Source organism: Cnephaeus nilssonii (assembly GCF_951640355.1).
Source record: "Cnephaeus nilssonii genome assembly, chromosome: 14".
Taxonomy (NCBI): domain Eukaryota; kingdom Metazoa; phylum Chordata; class Mammalia; order Chiroptera; family Vespertilionidae; genus Cnephaeus; species Cnephaeus nilssonii.
Genome location: NC_137085.1, coordinates 24,491,890 through 24,518,036, shown reverse-complemented (window position 1 = coordinate 24,518,036; position 26,147 = coordinate 24,491,890). Strand labels below are relative to the sequence as shown.

Here is a 26,147-nt window from a genome sequence, read left to right as displayed (position 1 = left end):
GGCCTGGCTGGTGTGGCTCAGTGGTTGAGCTTCAACCCATGAACCAAGAGGTCACTGGTTCAATTCCTGGTCAGGGCACATGCCTGGGTTGTGGGCTCGATCCCTGGTAGGGAGAGTGCAGGAGGCAGCCGATCAATGATGTTTCTCTCTCATTGATGTTTCTATCTCTCTATTCCTCTCTTTCTCTCTAAAAAATCAATTTTAAAAAGCATATTTAAAAACAACAACAACAACAAAAACCCCACTAAGTGCTGGAAGGCAAAAAAACAAAACAAACAAACAGCCCTAGCCAGCTTGGCTCAGTGGATAGAGTGTCGGCCTGCGGACTGAGGGGTCCCAGGTTCGATTCCGACCAAGAGCCCGTGCCTGGGTTGCGGGCTCGATCCCCAGTGGGGGGGGGGGTGTGTGTGTGGGAGGCAGCCGATCAATGATTCTCTCTCATCATTGATGTTTCTATCTCTCTCTCCTTCTCCCTTCCTCTCTGAAATCAATAAAGAAATATATTTAAAAACTAACAAACAAACAAAAAACTAAAGCAGTACTTTTGTTTCCAAGCAGTCAAGGGAGGTTCCCAAACCAAGCCTGTAATTCCTAAGGCAGGCCCACACTCCCTGGCCCAGGTGTGCCCATAGTTGGGACCATACGTTATACAGGGACCGCCTGAGGAGGAGCTGGACCCAGAAGCTCTGTCCGGGAGATGGAGGCAGAAAGGACCAGAGGGAGCCAAGGAGACGGGCTCTCCTCGAGGCAGGAAGCCCCTCGACTGGCTCTGGGAGGGCTCTTTTTCACACACGGCATCTGCTCATGGGTATGAAAGACTTGCCACCACTTCTCGTTCGTAGCTCACTTTCCATGGAGTGTTAACACAACCATGGTTGATTTTACATGGCTGCCCTGGGAAGGGGAGGGAGCTGGAAACTCTGCAGATAAAATGCAAAAGTACTATATAGCATGAGCTGTCATTGAGGTTATGGGGATGTAGGGGAGTTTCCCTGCTATTTTTTTTCATCAGCTTTAATTCTCCTTCACCTGTGAGTGGGTGTAAATTACTTCAGAGTTTTTCCCCACCTTCCCTCCTCCTCTTCCCTTCCCTCCATTTCCCTTCACAGCCCCTAGAGGCAGGTGAGTCAGAATTAGTGGAGGAATAATTACTTCATCTGCTTCTCCTTTACCATTTATCACCCACCCACTTCCCATTACAACCTGAGATACTGCTTGCGTGTTGCCAAGTGTCCAGAGTGCCCTGAAGAAGCATGTAGGTTCATAGGGACAGCTTATGCTGTCAGCTTTAGAGTTGAGAGAATAAATGAAGGTATGTATGCTCGTCAAATCGGAGCCTGTGTCATTGGATGTGTTAAAATTTGAGAACAAGGAAGACTCCTGGGTTCTCCTTTGTTGTCTTATTTGATGCCATTCAAACACGGTTTGCATGACAATGTTCTCTTTCCTCCTACTTTAAGCTGTTTTTATCACTCTAGTCAAGCTTCCAATCTCTCTATCTTGTTACTACTGAACATTTTGCTCAGAAATCCCTTGCTTCCTCTTCAGTTTTGGTTCACTAGGTGTATGTGTCTTTCTTTATGGACTGCATTTATTCTGTTATGTGTGCTTTGCAGAGCTTTATGTACCTTTATGTGTGAACATATGTTGTGTGGTTGTTATTATTATAAACCACAATTACCTGGTTAGGACTTGACTGTGGACTGTGGTTACCCACTTTCTGAGTGGCAACATTTGGCTCCTCTGACCTGTAGTCTAGATGGACTGCTCACAACACCTGTTTCTTCAGGCCTTCAGGGCAGTCCAAGAGGTGACATTCTTCGGCAGACTAGATGGCAGATCTGGAGGGAGGGATGTTCTGTGTATTGGGCCTGGGAGGTATATACAGTCAAGAGAAGAAGCAGCTGGCAGGGAGGGCGCCATGTTGGTTTGAACAACTGTTGGCAGCACCGCCAGCTAAGAGGTGGGGGGAAAGTGAAGAGCACAGACCAGAAGGAATGGAAGTTGGTGGGATAAAAAAAATAAGAATTAATTGGACAGAAGTAGATAGATGAGGATGAAAGAAGAGCACAAAGTCTAAGCAGGGACACCGCTAGCCCATACTTAGCCTTTGGGCGAATTGGAAGAAGTTGCCTGTTACTCTGTGGGGAGGTGGTCCTGGGATCAGGTGCACAGCTTGGTGAGCAGAGACTAGGTTGGATTTTAGCTACTGTCTGCCTCCTCAGTGTGGTGTCCTTGTGCAAGGCACGGCTTGCCTACTGTCCATGCAGCTCTGAGTGGACTGAAGAAGAATATGCTCTAAGCAGTGGTCCACTTTTAGTATGTTACCTCTGGAGAGAAACCTTCCTCTCTGGTGGTCATATTATAATATTATTTTACATAATCTAGTGGGATTTACAAATTTTCTGAACATCCCTGCATCATTTGCTCCCCCAAGCAGTCCTGTGAGTATACTGCTATCCCCACTGTGTAGATGAACAGACAGGTTCAGGAGATCAGGTTGCTCACAGAGGACACATGACACCAAGCAGTCATGATTTAAATCCAGATCCTCTGACAGAAGTCCTGAGCTTTTCCGCTGTATCAGGCTATCCGCATTGACAGCACCCAGATAGAATGCATGAGGCTGTGTTTGTGAATAATCATTGCCATTCCTCAGGGATAAGCCTCATTACGCTAGGCGTATGCAATAATTAAGACAGCTCTGCATCTTGTCAATACCAGTATAACTGGTGGGTTCCTGTCACCAAGGTCACTTGGAGGAATGAACTCCTATGCTTCAGTTTCCTCATATGTAAACTGAGGCTAGTAATATCTACCTCAGATCTCACTGGGTTGTTCATAATCATAATTATATTTCTGAATATTAAACTCCACAGGGCAGGGTTTCTGTGTGTTTCCTATAGTCACTGTCTCCAAAGACAAGAACAATACCTGGCACAAATAGGTGCTCAATATATATTTGCTAAAAGAATACATGGATGTGAATGTTTACTGCATTGTTGGTATTGGGCAAACGTTATTTTATTTATTCCTCACCGCAGATCGGCAGGCCGGGTATAGTAACCTCTATTTCACAGGTGAGGAAATCATGACACTGAGGGTGAAATAACATTCCAGATGTCACACAGCTAGTGAGAGGCAGGGCTGGGGTGGAAGCACAAGATTGTCTAATTCTATAGTATATGCTCTTAGCTACTAGAATTGTTTGAAAGATTAAATAAAATTAGGTACTGGATCCAGCACTGTGTGGAACACTGAGATGCTTGATTAGTGAGAATTTCCCTTCTCATTCTAAATCCAAAATTCATGATCACTTTTATTTTTTGTATTTTTATTTAGTTGTTGAATTTATTGGGGTGACATTGGTTAATAAAATCACATAGGTTTCAGGTGTACAGTTCTATAATACATCATCTGTATATTGTGTGTTCACCACCCCAATTTAAATCTAGTTCCATCACCATTTATCCTCCTTTACCCTCTTCTACCTCCCTCCACTCCCATTTCCCTCTGGTAATCACCATATTGTTGTCTGTGTCTATGAGTTTTTGTGTGTGTTTGTTTGGTTTTTGCTTAATCTCTTCACCTTTTTCACACAGCTTTCAAACCCCCTCCCCTCTGACAGCTGTCAGTCTGTTCTCTGTATCTATAAGTCTGTTTCCATTTTAAAATGTCTTAGGAAGCTTGGCCGGCATGGCTCAGTGGTTGAGTGTTGACCTATGAAGCAGGAGGTCACAGTTCGATTCCTGGTCAGGGCACATGCCCAGGTTGCAAGCTTGATCCCCAGTGTGGGGCATACAGGAGGTAGCCAATCAATGATTCTCTATCATCATTGATGCTTCTTTCTCTCTCTCTTCCTATCCCTTCCTCTCTGAAATCAATACAAATATGTTTAAAAATAAAATGTCTAAGAATAAACAAATAAAATGTCTTAGGAATAAACAAATAAAATGTCTTAGAAATAAAAGGTTTTAGTTGGTAAATAACCGGAAGCCCAGTTTCTAAAGACTCGCTTACAAGATTCTCTCTCCCTATCATGCTCTCTGTGATGACAATTTCTTGGGGGAACCAATTGATGGCTTTTTCTTCTTTAAACACCTACCCACGTTAGCTCTGGTGAGGCTTGTTCTCACCGTCTCACAGCATGGGAGACAATGATACTGGCTTCTCTCCAAGGATAGAGGAGCGGCCAAAAGCCACTAACATCCCATATGGTGGTAGACACAGTTGTCTGTCTTCATAATGTATGCATCCCAAGAGGCCTCATGGTAAAGCACTTAATATTGCAATTGGTAGGTTTTTTGTGTGCAATCAGTAATCTATATTTCTTCACCTTTCAGAAACAGAAAAAAATGTCACTTAGAAAATATCACGTAAATGGTTATAATAAATTCTAATGATACAAACAGAGTTGCTGGAGCCCCATGACCCCTTAATATGAAAAGCAGACAACTGTGTACCAACAGTAAAATAGACACGCAGAAGTGACCACTGTTCATGGAAAGAGGGAGCTCCCATCCTACCAAACCCCATCTACAAAGAGAAAACATGACTTTGAAATAAAAATAAACACACAGTAGTTATAAAATAGTCACGGGGATGTAAAGTACAGCATAGGGAATATAGTCAATAATATTGTGATAACTACGCATGGTGCCTGATGGACACTGGGAATATTTGTAAAGATGTGATTGTCTAACCACTATGATTTACACCTGAAACTAATATAAAATAATATTGAATGTAAACTGTAATTGGAAAAATAAATAAGTAATGGGTTCAGATCCTAGCTCTGCCACTTCCTAGCCTTGTCATTTTGGGTGAGATAGTCTCCCTTCTGAGCCTCAGCCATCCTCTCTCATATGAGGGTGGCAATTCCTGCGTCGCCGGCACTCTGTGAGAACTAAAGGAGGCAACAGATGTGGCCGACCTGGCCTAGTGGGAGCTCTAGGGTTGCCAGTGTGGTAAGTGGGTGGTCAGATAAGGTGTAGGAGGCACCCTCACATTAAAAATGACATCAGTATAGTAATTTTTACAGGCAAGGAAATGGGAAACAAAAGTTATCCTACCTAATAAAATGGTAATATGTAAATTACCATCACTCCGCTACGCCCACAATTGGGCCAGAGGGAGGCGCAGGGGGCGGGACTCGGGGTGGCCGGGGTAGCCGATTGGGCCGGCAGGACGCTGAGCTCGTGTCGCTAGTGGCGGCACGAGCTCAGCGTCTGCGCCATGGCTGTGCTGCAGAACAGAAGGGGCCTCTGGGGCAGCGAGCTCACGTCCCGCTGCGGACCATCAAAAGCAGGGGAGCTGGGTGCCTATCTGCTCCGGCACCAGGCCTTTCAGAAGCCTCCACCACGCTGAAGGCTTCTGAAAGGCCTGGTGCACCAGCGGACAGGCACCCAGCTCCACCGCGATCGAAAGCGAAAACGTGTAGGGGACCCTACACGTGCATGATTCAATCATGCACTGGGCCTCTAGTGTATTATTATAATTGATTAATAGAAGGACCATTTTGAAGTAAAAGATGCAAGTGATTGTGAGGCCAGTGTCAAGGGCTGCAGGCCCGGAAACCAGATCGAGACCTGAATCAGCCGGAGAGCTTCTCTACTCCTGCCTCAGCTGCTTCCCCAACAAGTGGAATAAACATCTACCACACACTGGCCACTTGAATGAGGCAAAACTCATGAACCTGTGGTATCTTCAAACGAGAGGGATGATGTGATCTAGTAGGTGTCCTTGTCCCTCTCCCCACTCCCCTTCTTTTGTCATCTAAAGGGCAAAGGCTGAAAGCAAGGTTAATACGTAGAGAAACATACACACAACAGATTCCCTGAATGGACTGAAGCTGCGTCTAAGTTCTATTCATTCAACAAGTGTTTGTTGAGGTTCTATATACCAGAGTCTCTGCTCTGCACAGCGCGTAGGAGATACAGGTATTTGAAACACCAGCAAGAATGAAATGGCATTGAAATGGTTAGGGTGGATATCATTAGGGGTGTGAAAGTTTCTTTGCATTTCATGTGCTTTGGCAGGTGGTTGAAAGGCAGGAGAAGGTGCATTATGTATTTACAGAACAGTCTCTTTCTCCAGGGACTTCCCCCATTTAAATGCTTCCTATCATTTCATCTGTTCTTGAAGGATAAATGGCCCCTTCTGAAGGGTACAGTGTTGTTTAATGACACATAATAATAACATGAATAACAGGGAAAACACCAAGATAGTTCTACCCTTTAGGAACAGTGAGGGAGAATGGGGGTGAGAAGATCGCAGCCAATTACCTACCGTAGAATTTGGATGTTGTGTTGGGAGAATTGTTCTGGTGGAATGTGTAATAAGGCTTATTGAACTTGCACAATTTGATATGTATGTCCTCTTCCTAGCCACACAGAAAGTATAGCAACACAGTGCTAGGATGAGCAGAATAACAAGACATGAATGTGAGAAACAGGTGGAGAGCGTGCTGCACAGATGAGTGACACCAAGGCCTGTCAGTAGGTAACACTCTCTCCTTAGAGGTGTCACACGATGGCACCTGGCAGAAATCCCATGAGAAAAGGATTAAAATATGGAAGTTTCTATCTGGAAAAAAAAAGTATAACACTCCAGTATCCCTGTGTAGGAGTGTCACGTGGAATAAGAATTATTTTAATAGAAAATAAGCATTAATTACCAACTGCAAAGGACATGGGGTTCTGTTAGGTGTTTTGAGGAGAGATGGGTCTCCTAGGAGAACTTACGGGAATCTGCTCTGACAACAGGGAACATTCCAGTCTGTGAAAATATTAGCTCTTCTGTCTCATGTCATTTAATCATTAGCATTGTAAAATCTTAGGCACAAATGGGGGTTGATATAACAAATACAACCATAATTTATTGAGCATCTACTCTGTGCCAATCACTGGGATAAGCCTTCTGTGTAAATTACCTTATTTCTCATGATGATTTATGAAGTAGCTATTATCATTGACAGTTTTCAGAATAGAATAGAGTATTAGAGAGATTAAATACCTTGCCAAAAATCACACTGTAGGTGGCGAATCTGAGTACTTTCTGTTCGATGGAATCAAATTCGGGTCAAAGCTCATGTCTTAATAATAACGATGGCTTTTTCCTAGCACAAGATGAGCAAGAGGATTCTAGGTTGTATATGGGTAAACACTTTAAAACCTATTTATTTATTGAATGAAGATTAGAAAAAAATGTAACTCATGATTTCATCCTGGGTATTTTTAAAATGAGACTAAGTAGCCCTAACCAGTTTGGCTCAGTAGATAGAGCGTTGGCCTGCGGACTTAAAGGACCCAGGTTTGATTCTGGTCAAGGGAGGTCAAGGGCATGTACCTTGGTTGCGGGCACATCGCCAGTAGGAGGTGTGCAGGAGGCAACTGATGGATGTTTTTCTCTCATTTATGTTTCTAACTCTCTATCCCTCTCCCTTCCTCTCTGTAAAAAATCAATAAAATATATTTTTAAAATAAAATGTGACTAAGTAAAAATAGTTGAATTAAAGGTAATTTTTTAGCCATAGCATGGATACGGGAAAGCCTTGAATAAGTATGTAACTGAAATTGAGAAGCTGCATTAGGAAATGTCCTTACCTGATTCTTGAACTTCTGTCACCAGCACCCTGTATGTTTATGTTCTCTAAATTTCAGTTCCTGTACCCACTCTGTGGTTCCCCAACTAGATCAATTCCTTTGTTGATCTTCTCTGCTCCTGTTTCTTTGATGCCTAACAGTATAGGGGGAAAGAAAGCATGACCCTGATAATTGGCCACATCACTGCATATTGTACCCAGCCCCAATATGGTTTGCCCTGTTGGTATGAAATTCTGTTCTCTATCCCAACCCTTTACCATGTTTCTCAATCCAACCCCATCTGAACATCCCTCTCACTAGATGATCCAAGTTTCCTCTTACACCAAGAAAATACCCCATTAGAGTTTCTCTTACATATAAGTAAACTGAGGCACAGAGGTTAAGTAACTTGCTCAAGGTCTCACTGGTAATGGTAGAGCTGGGATTCAAACCTTGTCAATCTGGCTGTAGACTTTGTCCTATTTTTTAAAATATATTTTTACTGATTTCAGAGATGAAGGGGAGAGAGAGAGAAAGATAAAGAGAGAAAGAGAAACATCAATGATGAAAGAGAATCATTGACCAGCTGCCCCCTGCACACCCCACACTGGGAATTGAGCCTGCAACCCAGGCATATGCCCTAACCAGGAATGGAACTATGACCTCCTGATTCATAGGCTGATGCTCAACCATTGAGCCATATCAGCCGGGCTAGACTTTGTCCAATTAGTTATGATGCCGCATTGCCTCCTTCATCATATATTTTGAATGGGTTAATTAACAAGTGGATGGGTTAAAGAAAGACTAGAACTTGATACTTGGGCTGCTCCTGACCCATAGTATCCAGGTCAGCTCTGCCTGCACTTCTAAAGCTAGTGATAAAGTGTAACTCATATATCAGACCCTGCAATGGAGGCCACCCCAGTGGCCCAGCCTATGCCACAAAAATAAACCTAAGTCAGTCTGCACTTATGGGAAATACCTGTTAAGAAAACTAACACACACTGATCACAATCCTCCAACTCAGTGTTAGCTAGTTTACCTAACCCTGGAACACAGGACCCGCTGGCCTTATCAAGGAAAGCCCCAACTCCCAGCCAATCCTACCCTCTCCCTATGTTGCTTCTTCTAACGTCCTGTAAAACTCACTCTTGCCCAGACTCTGGAAGAGTGCTCCACTGCTTCTGAGGCCTGTGCTCACCCCTCCGTAGCTTGCTTCCCCTTGAAAAAAAGGAGATCAAGTTTTGAGCACAGTGTCACCTCAGTTCTGACACAGTGCGGTCAGAGCCCAGCCACCCAATGACTTTAGAAGGTCGCTTGACATTAGGTGAAAAGAGCTTCAATAAAGAGATGATGGAGAAAGAAGCCAGATTGCAGGTGGTAAAGATGAGACTATTACAACATATAGAGCACTCTTTAGATTAGATGAAAAGAAAAGGGGAAGGGGAGTTAGGAAAATTGAAAGGAGTAAGAGGGTTTCTTCATGGGATGAGGGAAGATTGACTCCTAGGAAGAAGAGGAAGTCAATGGGGGAGAAAGTGAGATGGGCGATGACAGGACCAGAATTCAAGTGGAGGAACTGGCCTTCATCCTAGAAACTTGTGAGACAAGAAAGCAAGTACAAGCCCTTTCTCTGGGAAGCGTAGGCATTACCAGTAGAGGATGGGAAAGTGGGACTGGGAAGGAAGGCAGCCGATAAAGGACAGACTCTCAAGCCAGCTACACTGGGTGCCTAGGTCTCAATCCTGTGGGGAAAGTCTGGGGGACAGTGTGGAATTCATGCCTCAGAGTTTTCTCATCCAAGGGGGCGGGGAGCTGGGACATTTCACTCCAACTACCATCAGCCATTGGCTGGGGCTGCTCCCAAGAGCTTTTGTTTTGTTTTGTTTTGAAATGAGCATACGTTGCTTTGTTACAATAAACACAATATATTTTGAGAATAAAAGTGCAGGGCCTGGCTCTATTTAGTATTATGGCAATAAAGGAATGAACTAAAGGTTGTTCAATGTCCAGTTTTCCCCATATAGCAATTTATGCTCTCACGGTGTGTGATAAAGTGTTTTAAAATTACATTTCAGGTTGCATTGTGATATATCCGTTTGTCTATCTGCCTCTCCTGTAGCCAACGCTCCCCCAGGACTGAGATGATTATTATTCATCTTTATATCCCTAGCACATAGGTCAGGAATTTAGTAGGTGATGAGTAAATGTTGAATAACCGAGTAAACACTAAACTAAAGAGTGTTGATAGATTTCTATTTTAGTTCCAAGGCATGATGTTGGCAACCACACCATCCATCTTGCTCTTACCGAGGGACGTAGTCAATGTACTTATATTAAAACAAACTCTGATTGGAAAAAAAGCAGTGGTTCTCAAACCTAGCCAACGATCAAAATATCTGGGAGCTCTACTCCCAGACAACCCAATAGAAGTCTAATGGAAAGAATCTCCAGTTGTAAATAACATTGTGGCAAAAATTCAGTCCACCACAGGAAGTCCTTCAGACAAAGTTAATATAAAAACATCTGGGTCCAAGAGTTCTCATTCTCTGGCACTTGCAGCCTGCATTGCAGGATTTGAGCCATTGTCCTCTGCTTCAGGTAAAATGTCCCCAGGCTAAGAGATGTAGATAGTGCAGAATTGGGAGTTTGGCCAGGTTAACTGAAGTAGAAAGGCTCAAAGGATATGTGCTGGCAACAAGAGCTTCTCCTGTGCTTAGAAGAATGGGATTTAATGGACTCTCCCTTATCTTTCAGGTAATAGGTGTGTGTATGTTAAATTTGTATGTTAAATTTAGCTCATATCTTTGTTATATATCCTTGATTTTAAGAGTTAGAAGTGTGTCTAGATAGAAATCTATAAGATAAAGACCTTCTTTTTTCCATCTTACATATATAACTGATCATCTTAATGATGCCTGACTCCATTTTCAATAGAAGTAGAAAGTCTTATTTGATTTCTCATAACTGATCTTTCAGAACCACCTGGAAATGAAATTTCACTGTGAAAAATCAAATTTATGTGACTAAATACATAGAAATTAAAAATCATCAGTCAGGCGGTCTAGATATCTGAGTTAAATTCTCCCCCTATAGAATTCATATCCTTAAGATAAGTCTTAGAGCCCTGGTTGGTATGACTCAGTTGGTTGGGCACATGCCCAGGTTGAGGACTCAATCCCTTGGTGAGGGGTGTGCAGGAAGAAGCCAATCGATGTATTGCTCTCACATGGATGTTTCTCTCCCTCTTCCTTCCTCTCTGTAAAAGTCAATTTAAAAAATCATTTAAAAAAATAAGTCATTATATGTGTACCTATCTATAATACCTTAATAAAAAAAGAAAAAATAATAAGTCATAATATGTTTGGGCTCTCTTATTACGGAGACTTAAATACAGGCATTAATCTCAGATTCATCTTATTTTGAGTTGTCTTGGTGTGAAAGAGTTGAGGAGTCATTTAGTCTATAGTAATATATAAGTTTTTTCTGGAATTTCTTCTCTGGAGTTTAGATCAAACTGAAAATGGCTTTTCTCCTCCATAAAGATACTGATAACTTTACTTTCCCTTTAATGTGTGAGTCTGCTTACTAAATACCAGAAGAAAAAATTAAAATATTTCAAATGGATTGCCTCCAAAGAGTAGGATATAGAGGTGAGAAGAGATGAAATGGGAGACTGCTATTGGGGTCATAAGCTTATCTGACCTTTTAAACTCAGCACATAGATTAATTTATAAATAATGGTTTGTGGAACAAGAGAGAAAGGCTAAAAGAGACAAGCGGGAAGAGGTGGTGAGTCAGAGCTACAGGATGAAAGAACAAAGATTCCAGGGAGGTGAGGATGATAAAGCAGCCACATCTGAAACAAGCTGGAAGGAATACCATGTGAAACACATGTGTATAGAAGAGGGCATTGGTGGGGACTAAGCTAGTTGAAATGAACAGCCCTTGTGCTGTGAGAGGGTGTTGCTAGTTTGGCTTTGCACCTCACTTTCCAGGGACCAAGACCCCGAGAGTCAGACCCTTAAGACTGTAATTAAGATTCTCCCACAGCAAGGAATCATTTCACTTATGACATGATGATACCAGAACACAATGCAGCTCTTTTTGTACCTAGAAAAATTTGGTGGTGATGATAGCATTAACTTATGGGATAAAAAGATGGAGTGAGGCCCTAACCAGTTTGGCTCAGTGGGCAAAAAGTGGGCCCACGGACTTAAAGGTCCCAGGTTCAATTCCAGTCAAGGGCAAGTACCTCAGTTGCAGGCTCAATCCCTGGCCCCAGTTGGGGCATGTGCAGGAGGCAACCAATGGATGTGTCTCTTTCACATTGATGTTTCTCTCTCTGTTTCTCCCCTCCCTCCCTCTCTCCCTTCCACTCTCTCTAAAAATCAATGGAAAAATATCCTCGGTGAGGATTAACAAAATAAACAAAAAGATGGAGTGAGGATACTAAGTGTAGATGAAAAGGTCTGTTGGGTTCCTAAAGTGTATACCTGGGGAGACCTTGAACTTCCAGAAATGGGTAGGACAGAGAGAGTGGCTTATTCCTCTCTGGCCTTCCTCTGTAACTAAAGAAGTGGTGCAGTATCTGAAGACCCAGCTGGAGAACTACTTTTGTTTAATTCTGTGTGATACTGAAGTTTCTTTCACAGTTAAGTAGAACAGTAACCTCCACTTCCAAGGGTGGTTGTGGGACCACATGAAGACATCAATGTGGAAGGCTGCCTGGCTGATATAAAGCACCAATTTGTGCTTTTTCCTCTCTTGGTTTTGGGGGTATTTGGTACTTTACTCTTCTTTGATCAAAATGAAAGCATTCATCCAAGAAAGCCATTTTATCATGGGATTTGAGTCTTCAGACTTTTGTCCAAAAACAAGGATTATACATTTCATGATGTAATATGCATAACAAATGTGAGAATTTAAAATGTAGCCTTTAAGGCTGTTGAAACAAATGCTTATTTAATATGGACCAAACCAAGATCAGCAAAGAGCTCAGGTTTCATGGACAGCATAAAATTGGACAAATTCCTGGATAAAAGGCTTATAATCTAATTAGCCATTGGGATTCCATAAATATTTATGCAGAAGTCATAGGACTGGAAAGAATTTCAAATTAAATGCAAATGCGATTTCTAAAAAAGTCTTTATCTTCCTTGTTCACTCCAGCCTCTTATGTGCATTCAAAATGTCATTGAAATATTTTTTTAAAATGTGGCCACTTTAGTGTGACAAGTTGTCTGTAGCGGATTGGGTGGCTGGATATAAAACATTATTCCCCTTCAGCTATTAAAGCTGTCCTTGAAAAAGAATCTCTCAATTTCCTTCAAGATCACTTGTGCTTCAGTGAATAGCATTAAACCTCTTTGCTTTTGATAATGTCACTTCATCGACAGGATTGTTTTTGCCCTTGACCTACAAGAGATACAAGTGGGAGGTTCCTAACTGAATTGCCTCGTCAGCTGAAGATAAGAATGATGTCCTGATCATCAGAGCTGCTCCTAAATGAAACAAGCTATGAGAGTATTTTCCTTCACTGCAGATGTTCAAATACAGGCTCCATACATGGTAGTTAGCATGTTGCCTCAGTTACTCCAAAATGCTCTGACTCTAGGAAACCAAAGAGAAGTTGGATGTGCCTTAGATTGAAGAATGTATTGGGTTATTGGAATCTTTCCAATAACTTGCAAATAAGCACAACTGTCTACTGATGTCATAGAATAGTAGGAACTCATTAGGTTTGTTTCTATATTTCACTGTGTCTCCACATACCTTGAAGAACACATTAATAAACTGGGTTTGTATCTTTGCACAAAGGCTTACTGGTTGTGTGACCTAGGACAAGTTGTACAGCCATTCTAATCCTCAGTTTCCTTACCTGTAAAACAGGGATCTTAATAATAGTGCCTGCCTTGTAAGATTATTGCGGGGATTCTTAAGGCAAAACTGGCATGCCTAGCACAGCATAGCACATGGTAGGCATTCAAAATATGTTATTTATTAAAAGGAGGAGAAAATAGTGCCTTGTAAAGATATTTCTTCATACCCCAAGATTTTTTGTGTTTATGGAATGTTATTACCTTATTGCAAACTGTGTAAAAGTCCTTTTCTGAAATTCTAAGCATAGGATGGGTCCTTGGACTAGGTGACTTCCTATCCTGAGACTCCATTATTTTTGGATATTTGATTCGAAGTATTTACTTAGGGTAAATATTTCACTATTTCTTATCCCCAGATATCAATAGTGTGGCTATCCTGGGTAAGCATCATGTAGGGCAGTGATGGGCAACCTTTTGAGCTTGGTGTGTCAAACTTCGCCAAAAAACTGAGCATAACTCGGGTAGTGTGTCACTTTGAGGAAAAAACATTATTTCACAAATGTTTCATCCTCAGGAGCAGCAAATGTTTCATCCTCGGCATGCGGCCGCCTTAGCGGCTGCGTGTCATCAGAAATAGCTACGCGTTTCAGTGCTGACAAGCGTGTCATAGGTTCGCCATCACTGATGTAGGGTAGGAGCTAGCAGGGAGTGGTACTCAGTGGAGTTTGAAGCCCAGTGGGCCTAGTTTATGTTCTAGCTTCAACACTTTCAGTCTGGCAGCCATCTGAGGCAAATCACTTAACCTGAGCCTCAATATCCACAACTGTAGAATGAGGAGGACAGAATATGCAGAATATCTGGAATAAAGCGGTAATGACTTAGTGCGTGTTCTATCGGAGGGCACTTGGTCTCCAGGAAACAATCTTTCTGTTGGCTGCAGCTGTCACTTTTCAGCCAGGTATGTCTGCGTGATTAAACCCAGCCTGACAGTCCTTGATCTCCACCCTGGAAGCACGAATAGCTTCTGCCTTGCCTTGGTCCCAACACAAAATCGATGTAACATGTTGACTTACACTCAGATGGTGTTACTCTAAAGGCCTTAAAGAAAATGCTTTGGTTAGAGACAGTTTGGGCTCATCCACAAATCAGTGACAAACGTACCTGACTTCCCAAGGGCAAAGCAAATGAGTTTGTGACTGGCTTTATTTACTTAGGGAAAAACTTGGGAGTTTTGTGCCAACAGCACATGTACATGTTTCGGCAGCATTCTTTCCCCTTTTCTGAGCTGTTGTGGCAAAGTTGTCTTAACACGATGTGCCAAACTTGAGGAAATGGATTTATTAGTTATTGTTAAGTGTCGGGCATTCTAGCTCCAACCTCACCATTACTTTTGATTCTTATTTGGGGGGTGGGGGGGTGACTTCTAAGTTCTTCAGGTCCTGACCTATCACTTTGTAGCATTGACCCATCCCTGAGCTCTACTGGCTGTTGTTATTTTTGGGGTTGCCCAGACGGGTTTGCTCTGCGTTGTGGAGAGTGTGGTTAATTAAAAGCTCCAGGCAGAACCCACAAGTGCTTTTTAATTTTTCTTGCTGTTTCCTCCACCGCTCCCCTTATCTCATTATCCACATTTCTCCTCCAAACTCCAGCATGAATTCCCTCCTTGGAAATCCCTGCTGTCTGAAAGGTGGCCTGCAGACTGCTACCTGCTTGGTTGCCCTGTGATTTCTCTGTGAGGGGAAAAAATGTGAAATGAACTCATATCCAAGTCTGAAGCTTTTCTGAAAATGGATGTGAGCAAATTAGGTGTCCTGGGAATTAGCCAATGTTCGATAATTAATAATCTTTCTATCTGGATGAATAAGGAGATGTTTAATAAGTTTTGTTGTTGTGCTTTCAAAGCAGTCCCTTCTGATTAAGCAGAATACTACAGTAGTGTTTCCCTAATTGATGGTGTCTGGACACGGAAGGGAAAAGCAGAAAACTGAACTGCAAGTGCTTAATATAAAGAGCTTTCATTCAACAGATGTTTACAGAACACCTGGCATGTGCTAAACACCATGCACATTGTGTCATTTGCCCCTCAGAACCATTCCCCGGTGCAACCACACCGAGACAAAGGAATAGACAGAAACACAGCAAGGCACAGGGAATTAATGTAATTTACCTTCTGTTGTGACCTGGGTCCAGATCCACACCTGACAGCTCTAAATCCAGTGCTCAAGTCCATAGGACTGGGGCTTTTCATCGAGAATCAAAGTTACATTTACTCCTGTGATGAGGGTTGTGGCTGACTGTGGAGGAAACCCTACCATTCAGTGGCATTCTCAGACATCAGGCTGCTGCGTAGGCTGCTGGTGAACCTGGCCAGGTTTCACTCTGTAGGTTACAAGCTAGCATGGTACCGGGAGAAAGGACATTACTGCAGAGGTGGTGAAGTGAAAGAAGAGGGTGTTGGAGCTAAGGCAAATTTTAATCACCTCTTCCACACTTCTCCTTGAAACAAGCATAAATATTCACCACTTTTGTCATTTAGCGCTGTGCTAGCTGCTGTGCGAGACACAGACTTGCAAGTGAGCTCAGTCTTGTGGTTCACAATCCAGAAGGAAACATAACCCGCTCACCCATGAAAAGTTAACCATGAATTTTGGAGTTTGGCTAAAAGATAAAATGAGAGCACAAAAGGGAAATCATAGACTGGAAAGAGGCTAAGAGATTGCCCTGCCTCATCCTGTCATTGATGTCCTACTGTTGCCTGAGATTAAACGCCACACCAATGGCTCGTGGCTTATTGGCAGATCAAAGCATGATTGTTGGGAATGACTGACTAACTGAACCCAGAAGGCTTCCTGGCAGAGGCAGAAACGGAACTGTGCCTGAAGGGTATGTGGAGATGGGAAAAGTAGAAAGGAAATAAGGAAAGGCATTCATATATATTTAGGGACCCCAATTTATCAGGAGAATACATTTACAACAAGGTATTGATTTTTTTAATTTTTCTTTAAGCACGGTATTTTATAAGGCAATATGTTAACTTTCAAGAATAGTCTGTTTCACGCAGCGCCTGATTCTGGGCCGGAGGAAGCTGGTGCGGAAAGGACACCATTGGGATTCAGGAGGGGAGCTTGAAGAGGAGGCTGCAGCTGACTGAACAGAGCAAACAGAAAGCTCTTATCACCTGTTCATCACGACTGGAGACAGCACACAAAAAGATGCATGTTTTAGCTTGAGGGATTTAAACAAATAAGAAAAGGCATTTTGACATTCCCACCACTCCCACTCTAATCCTTACTCAATCTTATTTGCTCTTCTAATTATCTCTTGAATTCACTCTCCGGTCTGTTTCTATTGCCTTATCCTTACCCCAAACCACCTTCTCCTCTTGTCTAGATGATCGAAGGTCTCTTCAACTGGCCACCTCACTATATTCATTCCTTTTTTTCCGGGGGGTGGGAGGGAGAGATAATTTTTAATGCTTTTTTTCTTATTGTTGTTTATTTTGCTTTCTGTTTGTTTTTTACAAACACACCAGAGAATCGTGCGATGCTGACAGCATTGGACGCAATCCTGGGCCGCAAATCGGCACACTCTTTCGCAACTGGTCCCGTGATGGCAGACTTTTCATCTCACCTTTACTATTAACTCTGACCTCCCAGATTATCTTCAAAATAAAGAAACACGCCATCCTTTCTCCCATATGACTTTGTTGTGAAATTACCACCATTGGATGTGCCTTCTTTCTGAGCTCTGGTTTGCCTCTTTTGACCGTGTCACCCACACCTGCGGTCGGCAGTCTGTTCAGTCATCCCCGATCCCCTTCCCAGAGGCCATAACAGATTTTTGGCTCCTGTGGTGTCAGCACAGTGGATCACGGCTCCTATGGGAAGACTTGGGGAAACCCAGAATTTCCCACCAGAGGACCCACCACGTCCTCACTTCTGCATCTTGAATGCCAGAAAATGCCAGAAAGGACCCTTTTATTCTTGTCCCACTGTTCCAAACTACTCTCTGTATCCTGAACAATTCTTTCATAAAATAAAGCCGGGCATAAGCAGTTGTCTCCCTTAAACCTTTCAATAGTTGACTAGTAGGCTTATAACTAATTCCAAACTTTTTAACAAGGCCTCCTGGCCCTGTATTTTCTGGGCCCTCTCTGCTCTGGTCTCTACATGTCCCATTGCCGGTGCTCTTCATGCTTCAGCCACGTGGCCATGCTTTGTCTCATGTCTGGCACTTTCCATATGCTATTCCCACCACCCTCTTCACTCCTGGGCACCCATAGACCGCTTCTTTGGAGGAGACTTTCCTGGCTCCCTATAGGTTAACCCCATTACAGGACTCAGAGAGACATCGTCTTTATCTGACTTGTCATTATTTGTTGCATATCATCATCTTTCCAAGAGACACTTGGGGTACAGTTGGCGAACAAAATAGGCAGGGAGTTGTGAAACATACATTCTCGCAGAAAGATAATAAAATAAACATAATAAATTATAAAGTATGTTAGACCACAGAGGTATAAATAGAAAAGAAAGATATAGGGTAAGATCAGGAATGCCAGATGAGGGAAGCAGGTTGCAATATTAAAAGAGAATGGTCAGCATATCTCCAATACCATATGCCAATTAACTCAAGAAGTGTTATGGTAAACATAAAAACTATGACCATAAAACTATAACTTTGTATAAAGCCTGGTATGGAATAGTAAGCCCTCAATACATGTTGACCAAAGAGACAAGTGGACAATATACTCGTACTAGAGGCCCAGTGCACGAAATTCGTGCACAGGGACGGAGGGTCCCCTCAGCCCAGCCTGCAACCTCTCCAATTCAGGACCCCTCAGAGGATGTCTGACTGCCGGCTTAGACCTGATCCCAGGGATCAGGCCTAAACCAGCAGTCGGACATCCCTCTCACAATCCGGGACCGCTGGCTCCTAACTGCTCACCTGCCTGCCTGCCTGATCGCCCCTAACCACCTCTGCCTGCCGTCCTGGTTGCCGCCAACTGCCCTCCCTGATGGCTGGTTGCCGCCAACTGCCCCCCCTGATGGCCTGGTCACCCCATGCAGCCTGCTGTTCAGTCATTTAGTTGTCCCTCACTAACCCCCCTGCCGGCCTTGTCACCCCACTCAGCCTGCTGTTCGGTCATTACTGAGGGCATCCTGGACAATTTGCATATTACCCTTTTATTAGTATAGATACTTACACTCATTCAAAATCCAAGGTTGCTTCCATTACAGAACAGATGCAATCGTCCTATGATCACGCAGCAGTGTAGGCAAAGCAAGGCGGGTGCCAGTGTTGTCTGAATCGTCCTCTGAAATCTCTCGTGGAGAAAGGGAATTTGTCTCACTTCTTTCTCCTGTCTTTTGTTGAGACCCCAACAGGGCCCAACAGAGCTATTTAATTAACCTGTCATGCAGGCACAGGGACTTCCTGGCAGTGAATCCTAAGAGCACCCAAGGACCAAGGAGCTAATGACACACACACACGAAACTACTCTGTTCTAGAGATTTGACGTGAGGATAGATTTGGTACCTCAACTCATGGTTCTCTCTCTCTGTCTCTCTCTGTCTCTCTCTCCCTGTCTCTCTCTCCTTCTGTGTCTTCCTCCTTCCCTCCCTCCTTCCTCCCCTGTCTTCTCTTCTGAAAAACAAACAGCTTGGTTCCTGGGCAGCTGAGCTTTAAATTGGAAATGCAGTCTTCCTTGGCAGAACAGCAGTGTCACAGCCTCCCCACTGTTCGGAGCAGCCTGTGACATACATCCCTGCAGGCAAGGCCACAGAGGGCTGTGTGATATCCTGGAACCACCCCCCCTAAAGGACCTCCCCGCACGTTTCCTTTAGGATTCTACTCCAGCGGTGCATTTCCTCTCCTCTCCAGCAGTTCCTCACCCTGGATTGATCTTTTGCTTTTTTTTCTCTCCACTTAATTACTGATCCCATTCCTTGGATCATTAGAAACCACCATGGCCCTGACAATGAGGACCACGACAGGCATCAAAGGGAAATGTGGAGGGACCAGTGACTGGGGAGTCTGACAAAGCGCTCTGGTCCCCGCCCCCACCCCCACCCCCGACCTTCATAAGATAAATTTCCTTTCTAGGCTGTTTCTGAGAGGCCCCGGCGCAACCAGGGGCTCTTATTTATCTCTTCTCTCTGCTAATCTCAAAAATACAAAAGTTGGATTGAAGCCAGCTCCTACGTGGTTCTGATTCCTTCTCACCTAGATGATTGTGGTCGCTGATAAGTCTTCCTAACTCCAGTAGACACCCACTCTCAGGAAAAGGAGAATTCTTGACCTTTAATCTATTCAGTCCTACAACACAGATCATGATGACAACATCATTGTAAAGTTTGTTGTTGATAACTGCAGTCATTTTTTTAAATATATTTTATTGATTTTTTACAGAGAGGAAGGGAGAGGGATAGAGAGTTAGAAACATCGATGAGAGAGAAACATTGATCAGCTGCCTCCTGCACACCCCCTAATGGGGATGTGCCCTCAACCAAGGTACATGCCCTTGACCGGAATCGAACCTGGGACCCTTCAGTCCGAAGGCCGATGCTCTATCCACTGAGCAAAACCAGCTAGGGCTGCAGTCATTTTTGAAATGTTATAATCAGAGCCAGATGCAGGAGGATGCAAATACTGAAGTACATTTAAGAATCACATTTACTGCCCTGGCTGGTGTGGTGCACCAAAGGGTCAAAGGTTCGATTCCCAGTTAAGGGCACGTACTTGAGTTGCAGGTTCAATCCCCGGCCCTAGTCCAGGCAAGTGCAGGAAGCAACCAATCAATGTGCCCCTCTCTCACATCGATGTTTCTCTCTCTCACTATCCCACTCCTCCCTTCCACTCTAAAAAAAAAAAAAAATTAAAAAGAAAAAAAATACCCTTGGATGATGATTAAAACAAAACAAAATAAAATCACATTCACTGCTTTTCAATTGAGAGCTTTTGGGACATATTCTCTGCCTATTTTCTCCCCAGACTTTAAACTGAGCACAACTTTCCCTGGAATTTACCTGCTGTCTGTGCCCTTCAGGGGTGGGTGCGTGCAAGTGTGTCCCTGAGTGTTCTTGCTTCCGGGCATCGAGATTCCAGTTTAACTGAGCATCAAAACCTTATTTCCTTCCAGCCTTTGATTTTATTGAAGGAAACATTAACTAGGCTTTCATTAAGAAAAGCTCTTTGTGCCCTGCTACTTTTTCCAGCTGTGTGTTTTGTTTTGTTTTGTTTTGTTTTCCTGGTGGAAAGTTAGGGGTAAACAATATTAACAATTTAAAAAGAAGTTAGGACCATTCTCTGCGTGTCTGGGCAAGTGTTTTCCTATTAAGCAGTTCTCCTGGTGGTGGCCCCTAGATGACCCAGGGTCCCCCTTCCATCAGCCAATTAGATGGTAGTATGCTCTCTGCTTTCTGCCCAGCTTCTGGGCGTCTGCTGAGCTCTGTGCTCAGCACATCCTTGTGCTCCAGCTTGTTTTGGAAAGACTGGTCTCTACCAGAGATGGCTTACTTCTAGGCAGACTTGGACACTTGGACACCCCCCTGCCCCCACCCCACATTTTACTTCAGTTTTTGTTATATCTAATTAAGGAACACATCTTTTAGAACAGCAATCGAAAGTGATTTTTTTTAACAATCAAAGAGATCCAGAGGTAGAATTCAAAGGAATAATTTCTCCTTTCAATTTTACATTTTGAAATATGTTTTAGGTTTACATTTTCATTTCTAGGCTTTCCAGACACTTTATTTTTCCTTGTTGTTTGGGTCCGAGGTAGAGTGGGTCTTATCTGGATGGAGTAAGCAGAAGGACTGACCTAAGAACTATATTAGGACCATATAATTGGGTTCATGCAAGACCTAGAAAGGATGGACCCCAGACCTAGATTAGGGCTGGGTCAGGAGCTAAGGAACTGACCCAGGGCAAGTGTGATATTGAGTGATGGAGCTGAGCAAATTAAGCACATTGTCAGTGTCAACATTTGTGTACCTACTAGGTGCAAGGTGCTAAGGTTACCGTTCTGGTCACATGGAATGAAGCAGACTGACAGTCTAGAAAAGGAGCAGATATTAAACAATTATACAATATCATGAAGGAGGAGAATGAAAGTGTATGATAGAAAGATCGGAGCCAATCAGGCAGTTAAGGATACTTTGCCATTGAAAACCGGTGTTTAATGCCGGTCTGAAGGAGAGGCAGACGTGTGCTAGGGCTAGGCAAATATGGAGGAGGAAGAGTGCTCTAAGAGGCGGGATGTGAGAGGGCCCAGGCCTGAGAAAGAGCTTGGCATGTTGCAGAGACTCAGTGAGAGGCTGAAGTACAGAAAGGTTGGGGTGAGCAGGGAGTGGAGACTGTTATAAAATGGGACTGGAGAGGTTTAAGAGAGTCAAAAATGATTGCAAGCTTAGACATTAGCCAGGCAACCTTCTGCCTCAGTTCTGAGAAGCCCAGGAATAGGGGCTCTAGACATCAAGTACTACTCTGGTGATAAGAGGCAGTGGCTGTCCTGCAGACTGTCCATTCAGGCTTAGGGCTGAAGTGTGAGCCAGGCCTGCTAGACTGCTTGAAGGACAGCCATGGGTAAATTGGACACCTGAATCAGAGTGACTCATCATATGTAAGCAGTAGGGACAGAGCTAATGACTGGTCACAAGGACCAGGCCAGTGCACTATGGGAGCCCCAAGGGAACCAGGAATGATCCTTGGGTCTAAAAAGCCACTGACAACAATGTGGGAGCCTGGTATCCTCACAGGACCCCTGAGTCCTGTGTATTTTGTGAAAATCTGACTCAATTCTGGATTTCCCTGGATTGTGGATTTTATGCCCTTTGTATCTCTCTGCTTTAATCTGGGCTAGTTCAAGGGCTAAATCATGGATCTAGCTGTGACAGAATGTGGAGGGGGGTAGAAGGAGAAAAAAAGGAATGTCAGTTCTACCCTAATGTCATATGTGGGTTTTCTCATTGTCATTCCTTACAAGCTTTGAAAAACATCTCTCAAACTTAATAGTCAAGTATTTCTCTTGAAAGCCTCACTAGTGCCTTCTTAAATCCCACACCAACTCTTGATGAAATCTAGTTTGCACTCATCTACAATCCCATTTAATTTGTTCCTATCCCTTAATGTCTTTGCTGCTTTAAAAAAAGAAAAGGTTTTTCAGCATTGGGAAATTAAATGCAGACTGTGATCCTGGTTGGAGATAATGTACTGAATCCAGAACAGTAAGGGGTAGCTCAGTGACACCAAGGAAGTTAATGCCTCTTTAACATGTGTTAAAGATGAGTTGGATTTGGGGATTGTGGCTAACTCGTAATATAAATTTTTCTTTATTTTATTTTTATCATTTATCCCCTTATATCCCTTCCACCTGCCTCCACTCTCCTGCCCCCTGAAATCACCACACTATTGTTCGTGTCCATGAGTTCTTTCTCTTTTTATTTTATTTTTTTGTTCACTCCCTTATATTTTTAAATATATTTTATTTTATATAAAATATAACTCTCACAACTTATTTTTTTCTTGCCTTTTAATTTTCTACTGAAACCTCCCATCCCCTCCTTACTTCCAATTAAGATTTGGACCACATAGAAATAAGCTCTATTTTTCCCCTTTCTAGACATTATCTCATTTCAATCCTACACCACCTAATTCTGAGGAACTTTTAGAAAGTTTCACCACTTTGAAGGTTGTAAAACTCACGTCAAAGACCTGAGAATGGGTTGTGATGTCACATTCTTGCTTCCGGTGTCCCCTGACACCAGGGAAAAGTACACTGCTCAGTAGCCCAGAATCTCAATAAATAATCAGTATTCTGTATCAGAGAAATTAAAGGGGAAAAAACAAAAACAAAAACAAAACACAATACGCTGCAAGGAATACTTCTCAGCGCCACTAGGGGTCCCTGTTTGAGAATTGTGTGAGCCCTGATGATTATTTGCCTCAATCCTTGGATGGTTTCTCTCTGGCCCTTGGTGGTTTCTTCCCACGCCCCTCAGTACTCTGCAGAAGACTCTAGGGGACCTCTGCAGAGCCACCCAGCTCTCTGTGCAGCCTTCCCCGCTGGTCTCTGCCTTGTGGACTCCAGTTGCTTTGGCCACCCGACATTCCCAGCTCTAACTACTCAACTCGGGGAGTCCACCAGCCACTTTTCTGGGTTCCCCCTCTCTGTGTGTGGCCTGGGGAGTGTCTCCAGGCAGTAAACTAGGGCAATCACTTCTTTTGGTTCCCACCTTTCAGGGATCACTGCCCTTCATTGCCTCACGGCCAATGCCTTGAATGCCATTGTCTCATTTATTTTATCTCTATCTTACAGTTGTGTCAGGCGTGAAATCCAGTCACAATCATTTCCTCTTGGCTGGAAGCAAAATCCCTCCAGGGCTATTTTAAGGTTGTTTAAGATTGTTTTCTGTGCTCGCTTTTCTGAGGTGCCACTTCATGTGATAATAAACACAGAGAGAGTAATCTGATGGTAAATTTTTATTTTGTGGCAAAATGAAAATTCAAAACTTTTCTCTTGGGATTATATTCCTGTGTCATTAATTTAATTTACAATCATTATCGTTTTTCTGCAAAGGAATTTTTAGAATTAAGAAAATTTTACCTACAAATAATTTTCAAATGAATTAAATTGTTATGAACACTAATATTTAGTCATGAATGAAGTTGTGAGAATTTTACATTTTTAGGTATATACTTACATATTTATCCATTTGGTTTGTCATGGTTTGGGTGCCTTTTTGTTCACTTCATATATGTTCATGGGCTCTTAACTAGCTCACAGGCCCTAGGAATTGGGCCTTATTGCACCCAATGGAGAAAACAGCCCTGCTTTCCTGTAGGGGTTTGAAGTGGTAATCACCACCACTTACAGGAGCTGTAATATCACCCCAATCATGGTCTCTGAGCTTGAGGTGTCCTTCATTTCCCCAAATGTCAGTAAGGCACCTCAATAATTTTCAGATTTTCTTCTATTAGGTACCAAGCAAGAAAAGGTTTGTCCCCTTTGGCAAAACTGTGACCTTTATCTCAGATGAAGCAAGTTCTTCAGCCAAAAACTTCTCATGTCCCAGGGGCTCACTTTCTGTCCCCCTAAATTCGCCAGGGGCCACATGCCCCCCTTGCTGTTTCTCCTCCCCACCTTGAGGGGACAGCTGCCGGTGTCTGGAGGCATGTGCAGTTGCCACAGCTTGGGCAGGAGGGCTGCCGCTATTGGCATCTCGCGGGTGGATGTAACTAAATATCCAGCAATGTCCAGCTTAGCCCTGTAACTGGTGCGGGCTGCATGTCACACATAATGTTGAATTTGATCAGAGAAAGTGATAATCAACAAGTCCAAAGTTGGTATCTTAGAAAAGGAAATGTGTTTTAGAGTTTCATTCTGGAAGAGGTAAGGAAGGACTTAGTTAAAGGAAACACAAGTTTAAAAAAAAAAAAGTTGGCATTAATTCATGACCTTTAAGAAAAGTGCGGTTGGCCATAGGTACTAGCAGCCCCTGTGTCACTCACTCTTCGTACCACGGGGAAGGGTGACACAGAAACAAGACAAACAGAAAAGAGGAAATAAACAGCAGACCCCCGAAGCGTGTAAAGTGAGCATTCCTTTGCATAGAGAATAAAAGGTGTAGACTGGAAAATTCTTTTTATCTGGCCTCGGAAGTTTTATAAAAGTCTAAAATCAAGTCTGCTTGGTTGTTTTGGGTTTTTCAAAAGAAGAACCAAAATGGACTCATTTCCTAATAGAATAGTTTCAGGTCAAAAGAGGACAGAAATGTTCTCAAATTATCTACTGCTGCCCAGCTACTCCATTCTTATAAGTTAAGAGAATGTATTGTGGCATCAATGTTTTGTATTTGGTACACACACACACACACACACACACACACACACACACACACACACACACACGGCTGAAGGAACCCAGTGAGCGGGATTAGTGATGTATTGATCCAAAGTGGTTAATAGCCGTGTAGTCAAAGGAGCCAGGGCAAAGAGTGGCCATGGAAGGAAATCAGAGATGAGTGTGTGGGCACAATTGTCAGCAAGGGCAGAAACAAATAAGTCCCTAAGTTGCAAACCCAGAGGATGGGGCACAGAAAGAGGAGATCCATGCAGGGTGGACAATACCCAACATCTTGTAGCAGAAACCGTTTCATGGCATGGGGCACTGTGAAGTACCAGGCAATTGGAATGCAGCTGATTACGGCTGTGTGCACAGGGGCTCCCTATCGGGTCATTTTGTCTCTAAGACTGTTCATGGCTTGTATATATTATTTTCCTTTCCCTGGAATGATTATTAATTTGACTTGACTGCATTGTAGATCACGATTTTGCATTGTTTGTATACAGCCTGCTTATCTAGAGGACAAGTGATGTTTTTATGTAAATACCCAAGGGCCTGGTAAACATATGGTCTTACACCATGCTGCGTTTTTCTGTTTCAGCCTGGACAGTTGTCGACGGTGCAGCCTTGCTTCATGGTGTAAGAAATGGCTGTAGGAAACAACACTCAGCGAAGTTATTCCATCATCCCATGTTTTATATTTGTTGAGGTATGTGTATTTTTTTTTACCTTTATGGAAAAATTGGAATCATAGTAGCAGTTTCTATCCTGAGAAATTGGAGTAAAATTATTTCATCTTACGATTGATAATTACATTTTGATAGCACAAACCGGATAAAGATTTAATAAATTATGCAATGTTTCTTTAATAGGAAGCCATAGAACATATAAACTTTA

The 26,147-nt window shown here is 43.0% G+C and overlaps 1 protein-coding gene and 1 pseudogene across 3 annotated transcripts in view; one reads left to right on the top strand and one right to left on the bottom strand.

Moving 5' to 3' along the window:
- PLPPR1 (phospholipid phosphatase related 1) overlaps positions 1-26,147 on the top strand; it is a 193,531-nt gene that overhangs the window by 74,330 nt on the left and 93,054 nt on the right. For both annotated transcript variants that reach the window (XM_079790737.1, XM_079790736.1), the window contains exon 2: positions 25,852-25,959. In XM_079790737.1, the coding sequence (XP_079646863.1) occupies positions 25,897-25,959 (63 nt within the window). In that variant the 5' untranslated portion in view covers positions 25,852-25,896. The remainder of the gene's footprint in view (positions 1-25,851; positions 25,960-26,147) is intronic.
- LOC307111147 (large ribosomal subunit protein uL14-like) lies at positions 16,900-19,739 on the bottom strand (annotated as a pseudogene). Its single transcript has 2 exons — positions 19,631-19,739; positions 16,900-17,336 (listed from the first exon to the last, which is right to left on the bottom strand). The product of its transcript is annotated as a large ribosomal subunit protein uL14-like (transcript).